At 35.4% G+C, this 15,895-nt stretch overlaps 1 protein-coding gene across 10 annotated transcripts in view; it reads left to right on the top strand.

Annotated features, from left to right (window-relative positions):
- IPO11 (importin 11) overlaps nucleotides 1-15,895 on the top strand; it is a 263,491-nt gene that overhangs the window by 99,181 nt on the left and 148,415 nt on the right. For all 10 annotated transcript variants that reach the window (XR_004486171.2, XM_049707903.1, XM_033437895.2 and 7 more), the window contains exons 21-22: nucleotides 7,808-7,923; nucleotides 12,464-12,540. Coding sequence is in view for 9 of the 10 variants with exons in the window: in XM_049707903.1 (XP_049563860.1) it covers nucleotides 7,808-7,923; nucleotides 12,464-12,540 (193 nt within the window). In the remaining variant the exon portion in view is untranslated. The remainder of the gene's footprint in view (nucleotides 1-7,807; nucleotides 7,924-12,463; nucleotides 12,541-15,895) is intronic.

The raw sequence follows: 15,895 nt of genomic DNA, 5'->3' as shown, positions 1-15,895 counted from the left end.
TAATATTAGTTTTAAAAAAACCTTTCTCTGTTACCTTGGTACTTTTTTGAAACAAATTCATTCTTTCACTAAATATTTATGGATGAGTTTTGCAGTTACAAATTCCTGAGGCAGCTTTAGATACTTGATTAGTGATACAAAATTTTTTTTAAAGTACTTTCTTTTTAATAAATGTCTGGCCTAGCATCTCTTCTTGTCTATCCTTTAATTCTTGTGATTATCCTGAAAAATTATATCCCTTTTATAGATGGGGATAGAAAGGCTACGAGAAGGTTAACAAGTAGCCTGAGATTGCTCATGTAAGTGTCAGAACAAAGAGTGATCGCCATATCTTTTGCTTTATATCCCTGCCAAATTTGTTTTTAGACTCAATTTTTGTGAGGGAGGTGTGTCTCTTCAGGCAATGTTACCTCAGGAAATCTTAGGAAGCCATAGTAACTTGCATGGAATGTTTGGAGTATATAGGACCTTTTTCTTTAATCCTGACATTTAAGTACCCTGTGTATTTGTATAGGCCAGGGATACAAACCTCCGTCTAAGTAATCATCTGCCCTTCCTAGAGAAAGCATATAACATTTAATATTAAAATTGAGACTAGCTTAAAATAAGTTTTTCAGGGGATTCCCTGGTGGCGCAGTGGTTAAGAATCCGCCTGCCAGTGCAGGGGACACGGGTTTGAGCCCTGGTCCGGGAAGATTCCACATGCCATGGGGCAACTAAGACCGTGCGCCACAACTACTGAGCCTGCGCTCTAGAGCCCGTGAACCACAGCTACTGAAGCCCACACACGTAGACCCCGTGCTCAGCAACAAAGAGAAGCCACCACAATGAGAAGCCCGCGCAGTGCAACAAAGAGTAGCCCCTGCTCACCGCAACCAGAGAAAGCCCGCGCACAGCAAATAAGAGCCAACGCAGCCAGAAATAAATAAATAAATCTATTTTAAAAAAAAAAAGTGTTTAAAAAAATAAGTTTTTCAGTCCTTTGAGAAGATTATACTAGGGTTATAGGTAAGTTTCCTTTCATGGAAAACAATTCATCTTTTGACTTTATTTTTATTTATTTATTTATTGAAATATAGTTCGTGTATAAGCCACCCTTTGAATTTTAAAATTTAATAGGCAGATATTAGTGTAGGTATTTGTATATTTTTGTTTTCATTTTTTAAATTCTGGGAACCCAGACTGATAGTTTCTGACTGAGGAGTGTAATAATGGATGAAAATAAACTTACTCGTCTGCAGTAGTTGGCCTCAGTGGAAGTAGGCATTCATTCATTGAATAAAGATTTTTTGAACAGCTGCAATATGCAATACATGGTACTAGGCACTGGGATGCAGAAATGAATAGGGCAAGCTCTTTGTGAATGTGGCTGTCTAGGGGAAGACTGAATAGCTAAGTGCTCTGTTAGCAATAAGAACATGATGCTGTGGGGCACTTGGTAGGTTACCCATCTTAGACTGGAGGGTGAGGTGGGACATCAGGGAAGGCTTCCTTCATAGGTGATACCCAAATAGTGTTGAACAAGAGGTGTTAATGAGATACGGTGGTTCAGGGATGAGAGTGGTAAAGATATTTTAAACAAATTGACCAGCATATGTAAAGCCCCCTGGACATGTGAGAATGGGATACTTTTTTTTTTTTGAGTTTATTTATATATATATATATATATATAAATTTTTTTTTTTTTTTTTTTTCCGGTACGCGGGCTTCTCACTGTTGTGGCATCTCCAGTTGTGGAGCACAGGCTCTGGACGCGCAGGCTCAGTGGCCATGGCTCACGGGCCTAGCCGCTCTGTGGCATGTGGGATCTTCCCAGATCGGGGCACGAACCCGTGTCCCCTGCATCGGCAGGCGGACTCTCAACCACTGCGCCACCAGGGAAGCCCTTGAGTTTATGTATTGATTAGTTTTGTATGTAGATAGGTTAAGGAGTCAGTTCTTGAAGACTTTTTATGAAAAGTAGCAGTATATCCATTTCCTATTTGGTGGAGGAATCTACTTTCAACACTTATAGCCCTGTCTCTTTGGTTTTTTATCTCTAGCTCTAAGTAACATACTTATATTGTTCATTCTTGATTTAAGCATTTTAGGCATTATCTCTTGACCACCCTGTTTAGAAGATGAAATTTTAATTCTTTCATTTCCCTCTGTATGACTCCTATTCCTCCCATCCTCCCAATATAGTTAGATTGTAATTTAAATTAGGTCATTATTTAGTGTTTTTATTTGTGTGACTATATAAAGGCTATTGAAGGCATATATCATTATGTTATGGTTAATTTTCTTTATTGTACAACCATCCTCCTAATCTTCACTCCTATATAATAATTCGTTTGCTTAGTTTATAAGTTTTCTATTACTGTGTAACAAATTATCACAAAAGTAGTGGCTTAAAACAACATCCAAAATAACTTATAGTTCTGTAGATCAGAGGTCCAGCACACCTTGTCTGTACTCTTTGATCAGGGTCTGACAGGCTGAAATTGAGGTGTCTGCCAGGCTAAGTTCTCCCCTGCAGACTTTGAGGAAGACTTGTCTTTATAGTCAGTCCCCTTGTTGGCAGAGTTCAATTCCTTGATCTGTAGGACTGAGGTCCCAGTGTACTTGCTGTCTGTCAGCTGGGGCACCTCTCAGTTCCTAGAGTCCAACCACATTCCTTGATACATGGCCCCTTCCATCTTCAGCGTCAGCAGTGGGGAGATTCTTGGCTGTCAAATCCCCTCAGGCTTTGAATCTCTAACTTTCTTTTATGCAAGTAACTAAAGAAAACTCTCTTTTAAAGGATTCATGTGGTTAGGTCAGGCTTACGTGTATAATTTTCCTGTCATAAGGTCGTTCAGTTTGGGACCTTAATCACATCTGTAAAGTAATATCTAAATTAGCACTTGAATAAATAACTGGCAAATGGTGTGTGTACAACTGGGGTTAAGAATCATAGGTGGTCATCTTAGTATTCTGCCTGCTATATTTAGTTTTCTGTGTAACTGAATCCATTCTCTCCACTTGTTATCTAAATATTCCCTCAGTGTGTTTACACACATCAGGTATTTTATTACTTTCATCATCTTGGAATCTGGAAGATTCTTACGTGCTTTAGTCTGGCCTGGCTTTACTCTCTGTTTGTTCACAGCTGTTATAACTGGATCCCCTTTCAGTGTCATCTAAGGGGTTCTTCTTGCCTATCCTTTCTATAGGATGCCTGTTTTCTGTACCTGTCTTCTTCCTTGTTTTACTTCCTCTTTCTGTTGGAGCCCATGAATGCCAGTGGCATTTTGCAAAAGGTACATGGGAGGTAAGTTTTCTTCAGATTTTGCATGTGTGAAAATGTCTTACAGCTTTCACATTGACTGATAGTTTGGCTGAGTGTAAAATTCTAGATTATCCCTCAAAATTTTAGAGGCATTTTTCCTTTGTCTTCTAGCTTCTAGAGTTGCTTTTAGGAATCCTGAGCCATTTTAATTCTCGTTTCTTGAATGTTTCATCTCTCCTTTCCCTTTGACAACTTGTATGATCTTCTCTGTGTTCCTGTTTTCAATTTCATGATGATGTGGGTGTATTTTTATTCCACTGTTCTGGACATGTGGTGTATATTGTAAACTGGAAACTCGTGTTCTTGGGTTCTAGATAAGTCTGTTGTTTTTTGTTGATTATTTCTGCACCTTCATGTTTTTCTTTTGTCTCTTTCTGAACTTCTTATTACTTAGATGAATGAACCAGCCCTGTATTTTTCTTCATTTCTGCTTTTTCTTCTCTTTGTCCTTTTGCTCTACTTTCTGGGGTATTTCTTCAGCTTTATCATTCACCCTTTCTATTGAGTTTTTCTTTCCTGCTATAATATTTTTAATGTCTATGAGTTCTTTCTTTTTAAGTTAAAAAATTTTTATTTGTTTTTATTGAAGTATAGTTGATTTACAATATTATATTAATTTCAGGTGTACAACATAGTTCAATATTTTTATAGATTATACTCCATTTAAAGTTATTACAGAGTAATGGCTGTATTTCTCTGTGCTGTGTAATATATCCTGATTATTTTATACATGTTTGTGTCTCTTCATCCCATATCCTATTTTTCCCCTCCCCCTTCGATAAGTTCTTTTTTGTATTGTTGAATAATCATTTTACAGCATTTCATTTTTTTTTTCATGAATACAATGTTATCTTTTATTCTGACAAGGATATTAATGATGTATTCTTCTAAGCTTTCATCTCTATGTGTGGTCTCTGTTTCCTTCAAGTTGCTGTTTTCTATTTTATTGTTCTGTTCTCTGTTTTTCATATTAGATATTTTAATCTTATATGTTGATCCTTGGTTGCCTGCTTTTTTTTTTTCCCTTGTGAAAATTTGAAGCATGTACAAAAGAAGGAAGAACAGTATAATGAATCGTTAGGTAACCATCACCCAACTAAAAGAGCTATATCAACATTTTGTCTGTATAAATTTAAGAGTGAGCACTAAAAAGCTAATTGGAAGGGTTAAGTATGTATGCGAAGCTTGCTGATTGTGGATTTTTTCTTTAGGATAATCTAGCTGGAGGTTTTTTTTGTATGGGACAGATGTTTTGGTTCCGTGTTTTTCAGATCTTTCCTTAGTGAAAGATCCATCAGTCTCCCGTCTGTTACGTTATATCTCCCTGTTTTATATAGTATCCTTAGTCTTGATTACCTGATATCTCCCTATCTTTAGACGATTTGTTTTACTTAACCAGAAAATAAATGGCCAGTTCTATACTGGGTTCAGGAGAGGGCCAGTTGTTGACTGTTGCACTTGGATGAGATCTTGTCATCAGATGTCTTTTAAAATACCTTCTAGAGGTCCTATTATTTTTAATACCTCCTCTTCAACTTCCCCTTCCCAAAATACCTTGAGCTATCAGTTCCTGAGTCTTTTGGAGTTTCTGTGATATAAATCAGGTGGTTTCTTGCCCTTTTTCACTGCTGGCTTTGAGCTTTCATTTTCTGAGTCTGCTAAATCTGTTTTTCTTTCCCGCTTCCAAAAATGAGTTGCTTTTATCTCTTCTTATGCTGTCTTTGTACTTATGGTTTTAGGTCTTTAAAAGCACATCCTCATATATCCTTTTAGTGGATCTTGGGAGAGCACAGTAGTAAATGCATGTGTTAAGTCTGTCAGCTTTCTGCGGAAGTTAACAGTGATTTCTGGTACGGAGTTGTTTGGTATAGCTGCAACATAGAGTCCTGAGCTTGGGTGTGGGGGTCTGGTTAGGAAGGCATAAAGAACATCTCTTGAAGTTCAGAGGAAGAAATGTTATCCTTTGTATTTTAGAAAGGTAATCAGTGTACCAGTGGGGACACTGGTTTGGAATGGAGTTAAACCAAGGTCAAGGAAATAGTTGGGAGGCTCTTCTGTTAACCATGAAAGAGATGATGACCTGAAGTAAAGCCATGGAAAGAAGGGGAAAAATTTGAAAAATATTAGGGAGCTAGAATTAAGGATTGTTTAGATTGGGAGTGAGGAGGAGGAAGAACCAGGAGGTAGTTGTGATATAATTTATTTCTAGATAGACAGTGATTCATGTCACTTGAGTTAGGAAATGCAGGAAGAGGAACCATTTTTTTTAGGAAGACAATGAGTTGGTTCACTGGTATACTTGAGAGTTTGAGATGCCTTCTGGGTGATGATGTCCTCTGTCATTTGGGGTATCTGAAGTTCAGAGGTTTTGGTTGGAGATAATAGATTTGGACATTATCAGCATGTACATGGGACATGAGAAGGGAACCAAAGACAATAACCTGAGAAATAGCAATTTTTAGAGAGTGTTGTACTTTTCTCCCCTCTTAACTTAAATTATAGATTCACAGGCAGTTGCAAAGATTGTACAGAGAGATTTCCTTATACCTTTCACCTAATTTTAAATTCCTTTTATGTTTTATGTAATTATAGTACAATATGATTTCCCCCCTTCAAGCATTTATGATAATTTTATTAATAACTGATGACTTTATTTTTGAGCTTTCATAGTATTGTAGACAACATCTTGTAGCTCTAACTGTAATTATTTCATAGTATTGTAGACAGTGTCTTACAGTTACAGTTGTGGATTGAAAGAATGTTCAAATAAATTTACTTAAAGCTGCATATTTGGGATTGGACACATTCTTCAAGCCACTAGATTACAAAGGTAAATTTCTTCAGGCTTTAACTGAGAGAGTCGTATGTTTTTAGCAGTTGCTTACTTTAGTTTTGCTAATGCTAGCATACTGTGCTCATTGGAATGTGCACTAAGTAAGTAGATTCTGACATTCCTAGGAATATTAAGTCTACTTGATATTAAAAATGAACTTGACTAGTTTTTCTTCATGTTTTTTCTTTTTTTTGTTCTGTTAAGAATTGAGCTATGGAGAGTGAAATTTAACTGAATTTTAAGGCCCAATTTACTACTTTATGAAATGTGACATTTTTATAAATCTCTTCCTTTGGAAAAATCTTTAATAAAGTCTTTCAACTGACGCTTAGTTATAGAAAGGGCCAAACTTAACATATTTCAGGATAAGCTTTATGTATTTCCACTGAAGTATCTATACCTCACTGTTAAAAATTCATATATATATACACATATATATGTCATCAAAAGGGGAATATATATGTATTTTGTTGCATTGTAATTATATGTCAACTATATTGACATCTGAATTATTTTCTAAGTGAGGAGGTGTTTGATAGTTTGGTTTCCTTTCTGTGTTTATCAGATTACAGAGATTATTATGAATTAAAAATTGACTTTCTATCCTTTTTGTTTCTTTCAAAGTGCTTAGATTTAGTGTGATATACTGAGTCAACCTCCATAAGACAGTAATTAGTCAAAGTAGAATTTTAAATTAAAACCCCCTCTTCTTCCATCTTTGTATTCTTTTTTTTTTTTTTTTTTTTTTTGCGGTACACAGGCCTCTCACTGTTGTGGCCTCTCCCATTGCGGAGCGCAGGCTCAGTGGCCATGGCTCACGGGCCCACCCGCTCCGCGGCATGTGGGGTCTTCCCGGACCAGGGCACGAACCTGTGTCCCCTGCATCAGCAGGCGGACTCTCAACCACTGCGCCACCAGGGAAGCCCCATCTTTGTATTCTTAATTCATTAAAAATTTTAGCAGAAATTCTTCGTTAAAAAACATGCACACATTAAAAAAAGACTCCTTTTACCTTCTTGCAACATCCTTTTCCAATATCCATATTTAACTAGTGTTAACAGTTTTTTCTGTTTGCTCCCAAGAAACATTTTTATGCGTGTATCTTCATATCAGATACATAGCTATTTAAAAAAATAGTTTGGCATGTGGAATTGTTATATACATTTCTTTTTAATCCCAATTTGTCATTATTTTTGAGATTGTTTTCATTCCATGCCTAATCCTTTTTCATGGCTACTCAGTATTCTAGAATATGAAGGTATCATAATTTAATTATCTTACTGATGAACATTTAGATTGGGTTCATTTTAGCTTATTTAGGTGAGATAATTTGTAGAATTTACTACATCATTGTTAACACCTCTTCAGTTGTCAGAGAAGGAAAAATAAATATTTATATGAGAAATCTCTTAAAATGAACAGATGTGTGTAGCTTTGGTGTATATGGTTTTACTACCATTAGGCAATTGAATAATATTTTTTCCAATTGTAAACAGAACTAATTTTGTTTTAGTAGTGCTTATAATTAGAACCATTCTTTTAAAATCTGATTGATTGATTTTTTATAAGTTGGTTTTAGGGCTTTTAAATATGATAGGTGATTTTTTGGTGGGAGGTGGGACCTTAGAGTATCTTATGTTAAGTTTTATTTATACTTCCCATAGGGATTAGGAGCAGACAGCAAGAACCTGTACCCTTTCCTGCTCCCAGTTATTCAACTGAGTACAGATGTTTCCCAGCCTCCACATGTTTATCTTCTGGAAGATGGTTTAGAATTATGGTAAGAGGAAAAACTTGATACCGTGGATCTTATTTATTTATTTTCCTGGCCTTCCCTACTCATGGCAATAAAGCAAAGGTCATGTAATAGGGCTTAAAAACTCAGCATTTAAAAACAAAAAACATAAAGTCAGTTTCCCTGAACTGGGTAGCATAATACGTAGCTCCAGCTTTTCTTGGCAGCTGTCACTCAGTGTAGGCTTATAATAGTCAAAGTTAGACAGGAAGTTTCAGTAAGAACTCAGCTGAATTTCTGAATTTCTTTTGGAATTTGTAATGTAAAATGGGGAATCTTGATCAAAACTAAAAATTGACATAAAACTTCCAGCGTGTTAAATGAGATGTTTTGGGGGATATTGAGGTATTTTCAACCTCTTACTACTTTACCCAGTAAGTACTGAGATAGAATACCTCAGCCCTAAATGTTAATGCTACTTAGTCTTGGCTTATTATTTTACTGAGTAAGTAGTATATAGTGTTTAGAGGTAAAAAACAAACAAACAAACCCTGTTTCTGTGGCATCTCAGAGCTACAAACTGTGAAATGAATGAATTGGAGTTAAGTAAGTACAGACTGAGCATTGACTAGAAATCTTTTTTCTTCGTCTTACTGATGGCAGCAGTTTTCTTCAGGGCCAATTTTATTTAAGATGTAATCAGTAATACAGGAAAGGTTTTAAAGTTCTAATTAAAAACCTAGTATTGGAATTAAAAAAGCAAATCATAGAAAGTAACCACAGAAAAAATAAACATTTGTGGTATCTCCCTCCCTCACTCCTTCCCTCCCTTCTTCCCTTCCTCCCTCCCTTCCTTCAGTTTTGCTTGGATGTCTAGGAATGAACAGTTTTTTGATTCTAAGAAATTGTCTTTGATGCAAATGGTAAAATTAATGATCTGTATCAGAATACTAGATGAACAATTTAAAAACATAACTAAGGTAGATACTTATTAATTTGCAATTTGTGTTTCTCATATTCTTTTCTGGGTTATGTTGTTTGAACTTAAGTGACTTAAATGATTGTAAATTAGCATATGTTGGAGCCTCTTATATTCATATATTTTTATTCGTACAGGATGGATTACTCTAGATCAGAGGTTGGCAAACTTTTTCCCTAAAGGAGCAGATAGTAATTATTTTAGGCTTCACAGGCTATGTACTTTCTGTCCCAACTCTTCAACTCCGCTGTTTCAACACCAAAACAGTCATAGACAATATATAAACAAATGGACACGGCTATGCTCCAGTAAAACATCACTTACAGAAAAAGGGTATTGGTTTGGCCCATGAGCTATAGTTTGCCACATTCTACTCTAGATTACAAATTAAAACATTAATCTCTGGCACACAGATACTTTTCTGTAACCATATGTATATGATATCTATCATAAAGATTAAAAATATTATAATAAAGAGGCAGACTCATATACTTATCAATATAATTACAGATTTAGTATATTAATGTGTTAATGAGAGGTATATAAATTTTTTAGGGATTATATGAACAGTGCATTATATGAACAGTGCATGAGAAGTGCATTGCTCTACTAATGGTAATTTCTTTTTTCCTAGCCTTTCGTTATATGTAAACAAAATTAAATCATTAGGATACATTTTAAAAATTTATCAAATTTATTAAAGCTAAGATTATTTAGAGAATCAGGGTACACACTTCTTAATATAATTTTCTTAACGGGTTAGAAGTCGTATTTGGAAGCAGATATAGGTGGCCAATCCCACGTATACCACTGCATTAGGTTTGTAATCATTTTCTGTGAGCCTTCTGTAAAATGAGGAAAATAATTTCTACCTTATGTGGTTGTTGTGAGCATGAGATACTGTTTGTAAAGTGGTTAGCATGTTGTGTATGATTTATAAAGTCTGAGAATTGGTGAGATTGCCTAGGAAGAAAAGGGCAGATAGAGAGCCTTGTGCTCAGGGCAGAATCCTGAAGAAAATACATTCTGAGGTCACACGAGGAGCCATCAGAGATGATATAGGAGGAAAACCAAGCCAAGAGAGAATATTTCCTAAAAGAGGGAATGGTTAACTATGTCAAATGTTGCTGATTGTCCTTGTAAGGGTGTACAGAGAAGTGAATGGAGATGATAGGAGGGGTTTCAGTGGAGTAGTGAGAACAGAAGGAAGAATTGGAGTAGATTGAAGAATGAATTGGAGTTAAGTAAGTACAGACTGTGAGCATTGACAGCTTGTTTGAAAGTTTTTACTATGAAGAGGGTGTTGAAATTGCGTTAACAGTTGGCTAGTGCGGGAATGAAGATCTAGAGGTATGATGAGGCTCAAGAGAGTGAGATAATTGAAGGAGGCAAGAAGGGATGGGATTCAGCATAAGTGGAAGGAGTTGATTTTTTTTTTTTTTCTTTAAATAGCAGCAGGGGTATTTCGTCCATTTTAACTCGAGGCAGGAAGATAGGTTTCTGTATTGTAGTAGAATGAGATGGGAAGGTGTTCCATCTAATAGCTTCTGTTTTCTCAACAAAATATGAAGTATAGTCATCACTTGAGTGTCATGGGCTGGAATGGGAGTATTTATAAGATGAGAGAGGTTTGTGGGGACAAAGGTATAAAATAGTTATCTTGGGGAATAGAAATTTGAACTGGTAGGGCTTACCAGTACCAGTTGATGTTTGTGGTCTTGTTTACAATGAAAAATTTTTCAGACTGATTATGTGATTTTTTTTTCATGAGTTCTTTGACCCAACATTGTTTATTTTTTTGCTGATATTAAAATATATGGTTCAGGCCTGGATTTATTGCATTGTAAATATAACATACCACTTGTAAAATTTTTTTAAACTTAATGTGAATTTTAGTGACTTCTTATAGTATCTATTTTTGTAATATATTCACATAAATAGTAATGATAGTATCAAAGATGCAGACTTTCATGTATATCTGTTCTTTTTAACTTGTAGATTGTTAGTTCACATTATTTTGCTTTTTCATCTTGACCCTGATGTATTAAAATACCCCATTCAGTTTTTTTTTTTTTTTTTTTTTTTTTTTTTTTGCGGTACGCAGGCCTCTCACTGCTGTGGCCTCTCCCGTTGTGGAGCACAGGCTCCGGACGCGCAGGCTCAGCGGCCATGGCTCACGGGCCCAGCCGCTCTGTGGCATGTGGGCTCTTCCCGGACCGGGGCACGAACCCGTGTCCCCTGCATCGGCAGGCGGACTCTCAACCACTGCGCCACCAGGGAAGCCCCTGTTGCTGTTTCTTAGATTTATTTTTTATTGAAGTATAGTTGATTTACAATGTTGTGTTAATTTCTTCTGTACACCAAAGTGACTCAGTTATACACACATGTACATTCTTTTTTATATTCTTTTCCATTATGGTTTATCCCAGGATATTGAATATAGTTCCCTGTAGCACCTTGTTGTTTATCCATTCTGTATGTAATAGTTTGCATCTACTAACCCCAGACTCCCAGTCCATCCCTCCCCCACGCCCCTCCCCCTTGGCAACCATGAGCCTGTTCTCTATGTCTCTGAGTCTGTTTCTGTTCGCATATAGGTTCATTTGTGCCATATTTTAGATTTCACATATAAGTGATATCATATGGTATTCGTCTTTCTCTTTAAAATCCTGTTACTGTTGATCAAGTTAAGGTGTCAAAGACATCATTGCTTGTGCATGTTGGAAGTACTTCATTTTGGGGGTAGCTGGTTTTCCCTGTGTAATATCCTGCCCAGATTACCTGATTTTGTCATTTAAAATTTGTGAAGTATTTCATAGACACAAAATAATATGAGGTCATATTGTTTATAATTATTTATAACTTACATAAAATGAAAATCAATTTTCCATACTCTGGGTAAGAAATACAACAATAGGAATGTCTGTGAGGCCCATGGTGTGGCATGTTTGTTGAATCTTCCTGCATCCATGCCAGGGATAACCCACTGTACTGATTTTTTTGTTTTCATTCCTTGGTTTTCTTTCTTGTGTTTTAATGCTTTTAAAATCACATATGCACGTGTATCTCTAAACAGTATATTTTAACTTTATATAAGTTGTATCATATGTGTTCTAACTTACTTTTTTTGCTTCCTGTTTGGAGATTCATCCATAGTGAAGAGCTTAATGGTGTGACTGTAACAATTCATTTACTCGTTTGCCATTTTGTTTGTTCAAATAATGCAACATTCTTGTGCATGACTTCTAGAGCAAATGTATAAGACCTTATGCCCTGTGCACATTTCTGCCTAGATATAGTGCCAGGTCATAGGTGTATACACATGTACATATTCAGTATTACCAGATAATAATTATTTCCCAAAGTGATTATATCAACTTGCACTGTTGTTAGCAGTATGCAAGAGTTCCCACTTTTATAGCTTTAACAATACATGGTATGTCACACTTAAAATTCTGCTGATCTGGTGGGGTAAAATTGTACCTTGTTTTGGTTATAATTTATATTTTCTTGATTACTGGTCAAGTTGGGTATCTTTGGTTCTTTTTATAGTTATAGCTTTAATGGTTATGGAAAGTGATTTAATTGTCTGTTTTTTTTCCCTAGGTTAGTGACTTTGGAAAACAGCCCATGTATTACACCAGAGTTACTTCGTATATTTCAGAATATGTCACCACTTCTAGGTATGTATTAAAGCATAAAATTACCACTGTTTTTGAATGCAACCATAATTTGGGGCATTATAGGTGACTATAAATCATACCTTCCATTTTTACTGAAGCCCTTGATTTTGAGAAATAAGTTGTGTAGTGTTTTAATAATTCCTAGATTTTTTCCTACAGTATAACTTTTTAGAGTTATTTCTGCGTATTAAAGAGCAAACACTAAATTTACTTAACTTATAGTTAATTGAAAATTGATTTTGTGCTGTCAGTTGTTAACAAATGAGCTCTGTACATATTTCTGATTTAGCTAAGGAACCACCAAAATAAAGATTATTAAATGTTAGAAAATCATTTATTGTTTGTTGAGGTATTGCTTATGTAGAAGCTTGAAATCAGGAAGCTTAATGTTTTAAAGCAACACTTTTGGCATGTGACACCAGAGAACTGGCCACTGTGCTAGGAGTAGGCTGTTAGTCTCTGTTAGCCACCATGGATACCTGGTTAGATTCTTTTCTGAACATGTATTCTGATGATACTTAGTCATAGAAAGCCAATACTTGTCTGCTACATATCAGCTACCATTCACAAGTATGTAATACCTTAAATTTACAAAAAATATTTTGTTCACAGGGTTATTTTTGTGAGCGATTTTACCAGTGCAGATTCACATTTAAACCTCATTGAGTATTTAAGAATTGTATATGGTACTATTTACTGGCCCTTTGCTTCTTTTTCAGTCTGCAGATTACTACCATTTTAAAAAATCATTTATTTACAAAATGTAAAAATTATTTACATTTATTCCGTTCAGAGTTCCCACTTTCTAAGGCTCACCCATGAAGCATCTTTAATTCCTTCATTAGAACTTTGGGTATACTGACTGAATAGATTAATATTGTCAGGAGAGGGCATTCATGTAGGAAAAAACTAGGAAAAAAGGCATACTTATTATGGCAATATCTCAAAATTATTTTTTCTGAGAAGTTACTTGTAGTGAGCAGTTTTATTAGAGGGAAGGTATTACTGAGGTATAATGATGCACCAGAAAGGTAGACACATTCTTTGATAAAATCAACAAGTGTGGACTAAAACATAATTATAGCTGATTAAAAAACATCTGTTGGGCTTCCCTGGTGGCGCAGTGGTTAAGAATCCGCCTGCCAGTGCAGGGGACACGGGTTCGAGCCCTGGTCTGGGAAGATACCACATGCCGTAGAGCAACTAAGCCCGTGCGCCGCAAGTACTGAGCCTGCGCTCTAGAACCTGCGAGCCACAACTACTGAGCCCATGTGCCACAACTACTGAAGCCCGCATGCCTAGAGCCCATGCTCCACAACAGGAGAAGCCACCGCAATGAGAAGCCTGCGCACTGCAACGAAGAGTAGCCCCCACTCGCCACAACTAGAGAAAGCCCGTGTGTAGCAATGAAGACTCAACACGGCCAAAAATTAAAAATAAATAAAATAAATTTATTAAAAAAATAAAAAACATCTGTCTTCATTTGCTGGATGATCATGGGGGCTATAGATAATGTGATTAGTCCTTCGTGTTTTCTGATTTTTTTTTTTGTTGTTGTTCTTCTACCTCATTCTTCAGAATAAATTAGACCTCAGATAATACCAAGATGCCATCTGTTTTCTAATAAAAAGCCATTTGATGTTTTATCATCTAGCATCCCCATAAAATTATGGAAGAAATTTTCAAACATGAAGACAGTGGCAATAGACCAGTCACTTATTGCTAGTCTCCTAGGAAGTTTTGTAGCTAAGATACCATAGAGGAAGAGAATAGGCAAAGTCCTTTTACTTTCTTTTACTCTCAGTGAAGGCCATCCAGTTCTAGTCTACCTAACTTGGAGACCATATATAGTACCATCCTGGGTAATCCACAGTGCTTCTTTATACTTGCCCTGAGAATGGAAACCTCGACCAGGCCCATTATCAACTTAGTCATGAACAGGATTCAGCCATTTTCACATATGGGTAACTTCACAAGGTGATTTCACTTCATCTCTGTATTCCACCCCGAATTCAGCCTGCCTGGCCTTTACAATGTGGTGGGAGAGAAGATGGTAGCCAGGAAGAAGAGACTGAAAAAAAAGCACATAACTAACCCTCCTATAACCATATGACACTATTTTGAGTGTAGTTTTAGGTAGGTACTAAAGTACAGTTTTACCATAGAAAGCTTTGTAGTTGATGCATAGTCCTTTAAATCAATAAGAACTTTTATGTGTTTAGAACAATGTCTGGTACATAGAAAGCACTGTTTAAGTGTTTTGTAATTATATGTATTACTACTATTACTGTCAACATTATTGCTATTTTAAAAGAAAAAGTACTGAACCACTGGCTCTGTAGGATTTGTTAGTTAACTTAATAATATGAAGAAATTTTGTATACAAATTATATCTGTGAATGTTTAGTATACCTCGACATCAGTATTACCTTTATTTTTGTTTGAGTATTGCACAACTAATTAATATTGTTTGATATGTAGCTTTTTGCATACACATTCTTTCAGGTGAGCTTTAAAATTTATTTTGAAATATAACCAGGATATTTACTTTAATCTTTTAAGAATATAGATCGAAATGAATACTCACTTTTCTTAAAGGTGAAAACATTTTTTCCTATTAGATCAGTGATTTTTAAACATTTATTTAATGAATATGATAGCTATTATTTTTTCCAAGTAGAAATAAAGCTGCTGGCTGGTAGTTTCTCATTTTCATTTAAAACACATAAAACCAACAATATTGGTGTTTAAGTTAATGATTTTTAGGATATGTTAATTAAGTGTGAATAAATCCAAGGCTAAAATTCATTTCATATCCTTCTCCCCAAATGTAAGTAGAACTGGAGATACTTTAAGTAGAACCATTGGCTATAACTAATTCTAATAATTCAGTTCTAAAGGCTTATTTTTAAAATCCTTTAAATCTTTTTTATGGTATTAATTTTCTCAGTATTCTCATTACTTAAAAGATGAACACCTGACTGACTCTTGTCCATGTTGTTGTAAGTGCCAAGCTAATGTTCCTTGACCAATAAAATTTTTCTAATTTGGAAGGAACTTTTTCCCACCTGACATCTTGATGATGTGTAGGCTATTTTACACATTTTAGCCTTCATATTTTATCAGAATTTGAAATAAAAGAAGAAACTACTATAGTTTCATTTCCAAACATAAACATTAAATAGTATGATTAAAAAGAATAAGTAAAATGTAACATGAAAGTAGAAATTAAAAATAAGAGCCAAAGAATAGAGAAAAACAGAGAGGAATGGAATATAAAATATAATTAGACTAATAAATATAAATCATATGTGCACACAGCATAACTAGATACTTTGATGGGTTACAGATTTGA

This window comes from Orcinus orca, chromosome 3 (assembly GCF_937001465.1).
Source record: "Orcinus orca chromosome 3, mOrcOrc1.1, whole genome shotgun sequence".
NCBI lineage: Eukaryota > Metazoa > Chordata > Mammalia > Artiodactyla > Delphinidae > Orcinus > Orcinus orca.
The sequence above is the reverse complement of the archived record's forward strand: the minus strand, read 5'-3'. Positions and strand labels throughout refer to the sequence as shown.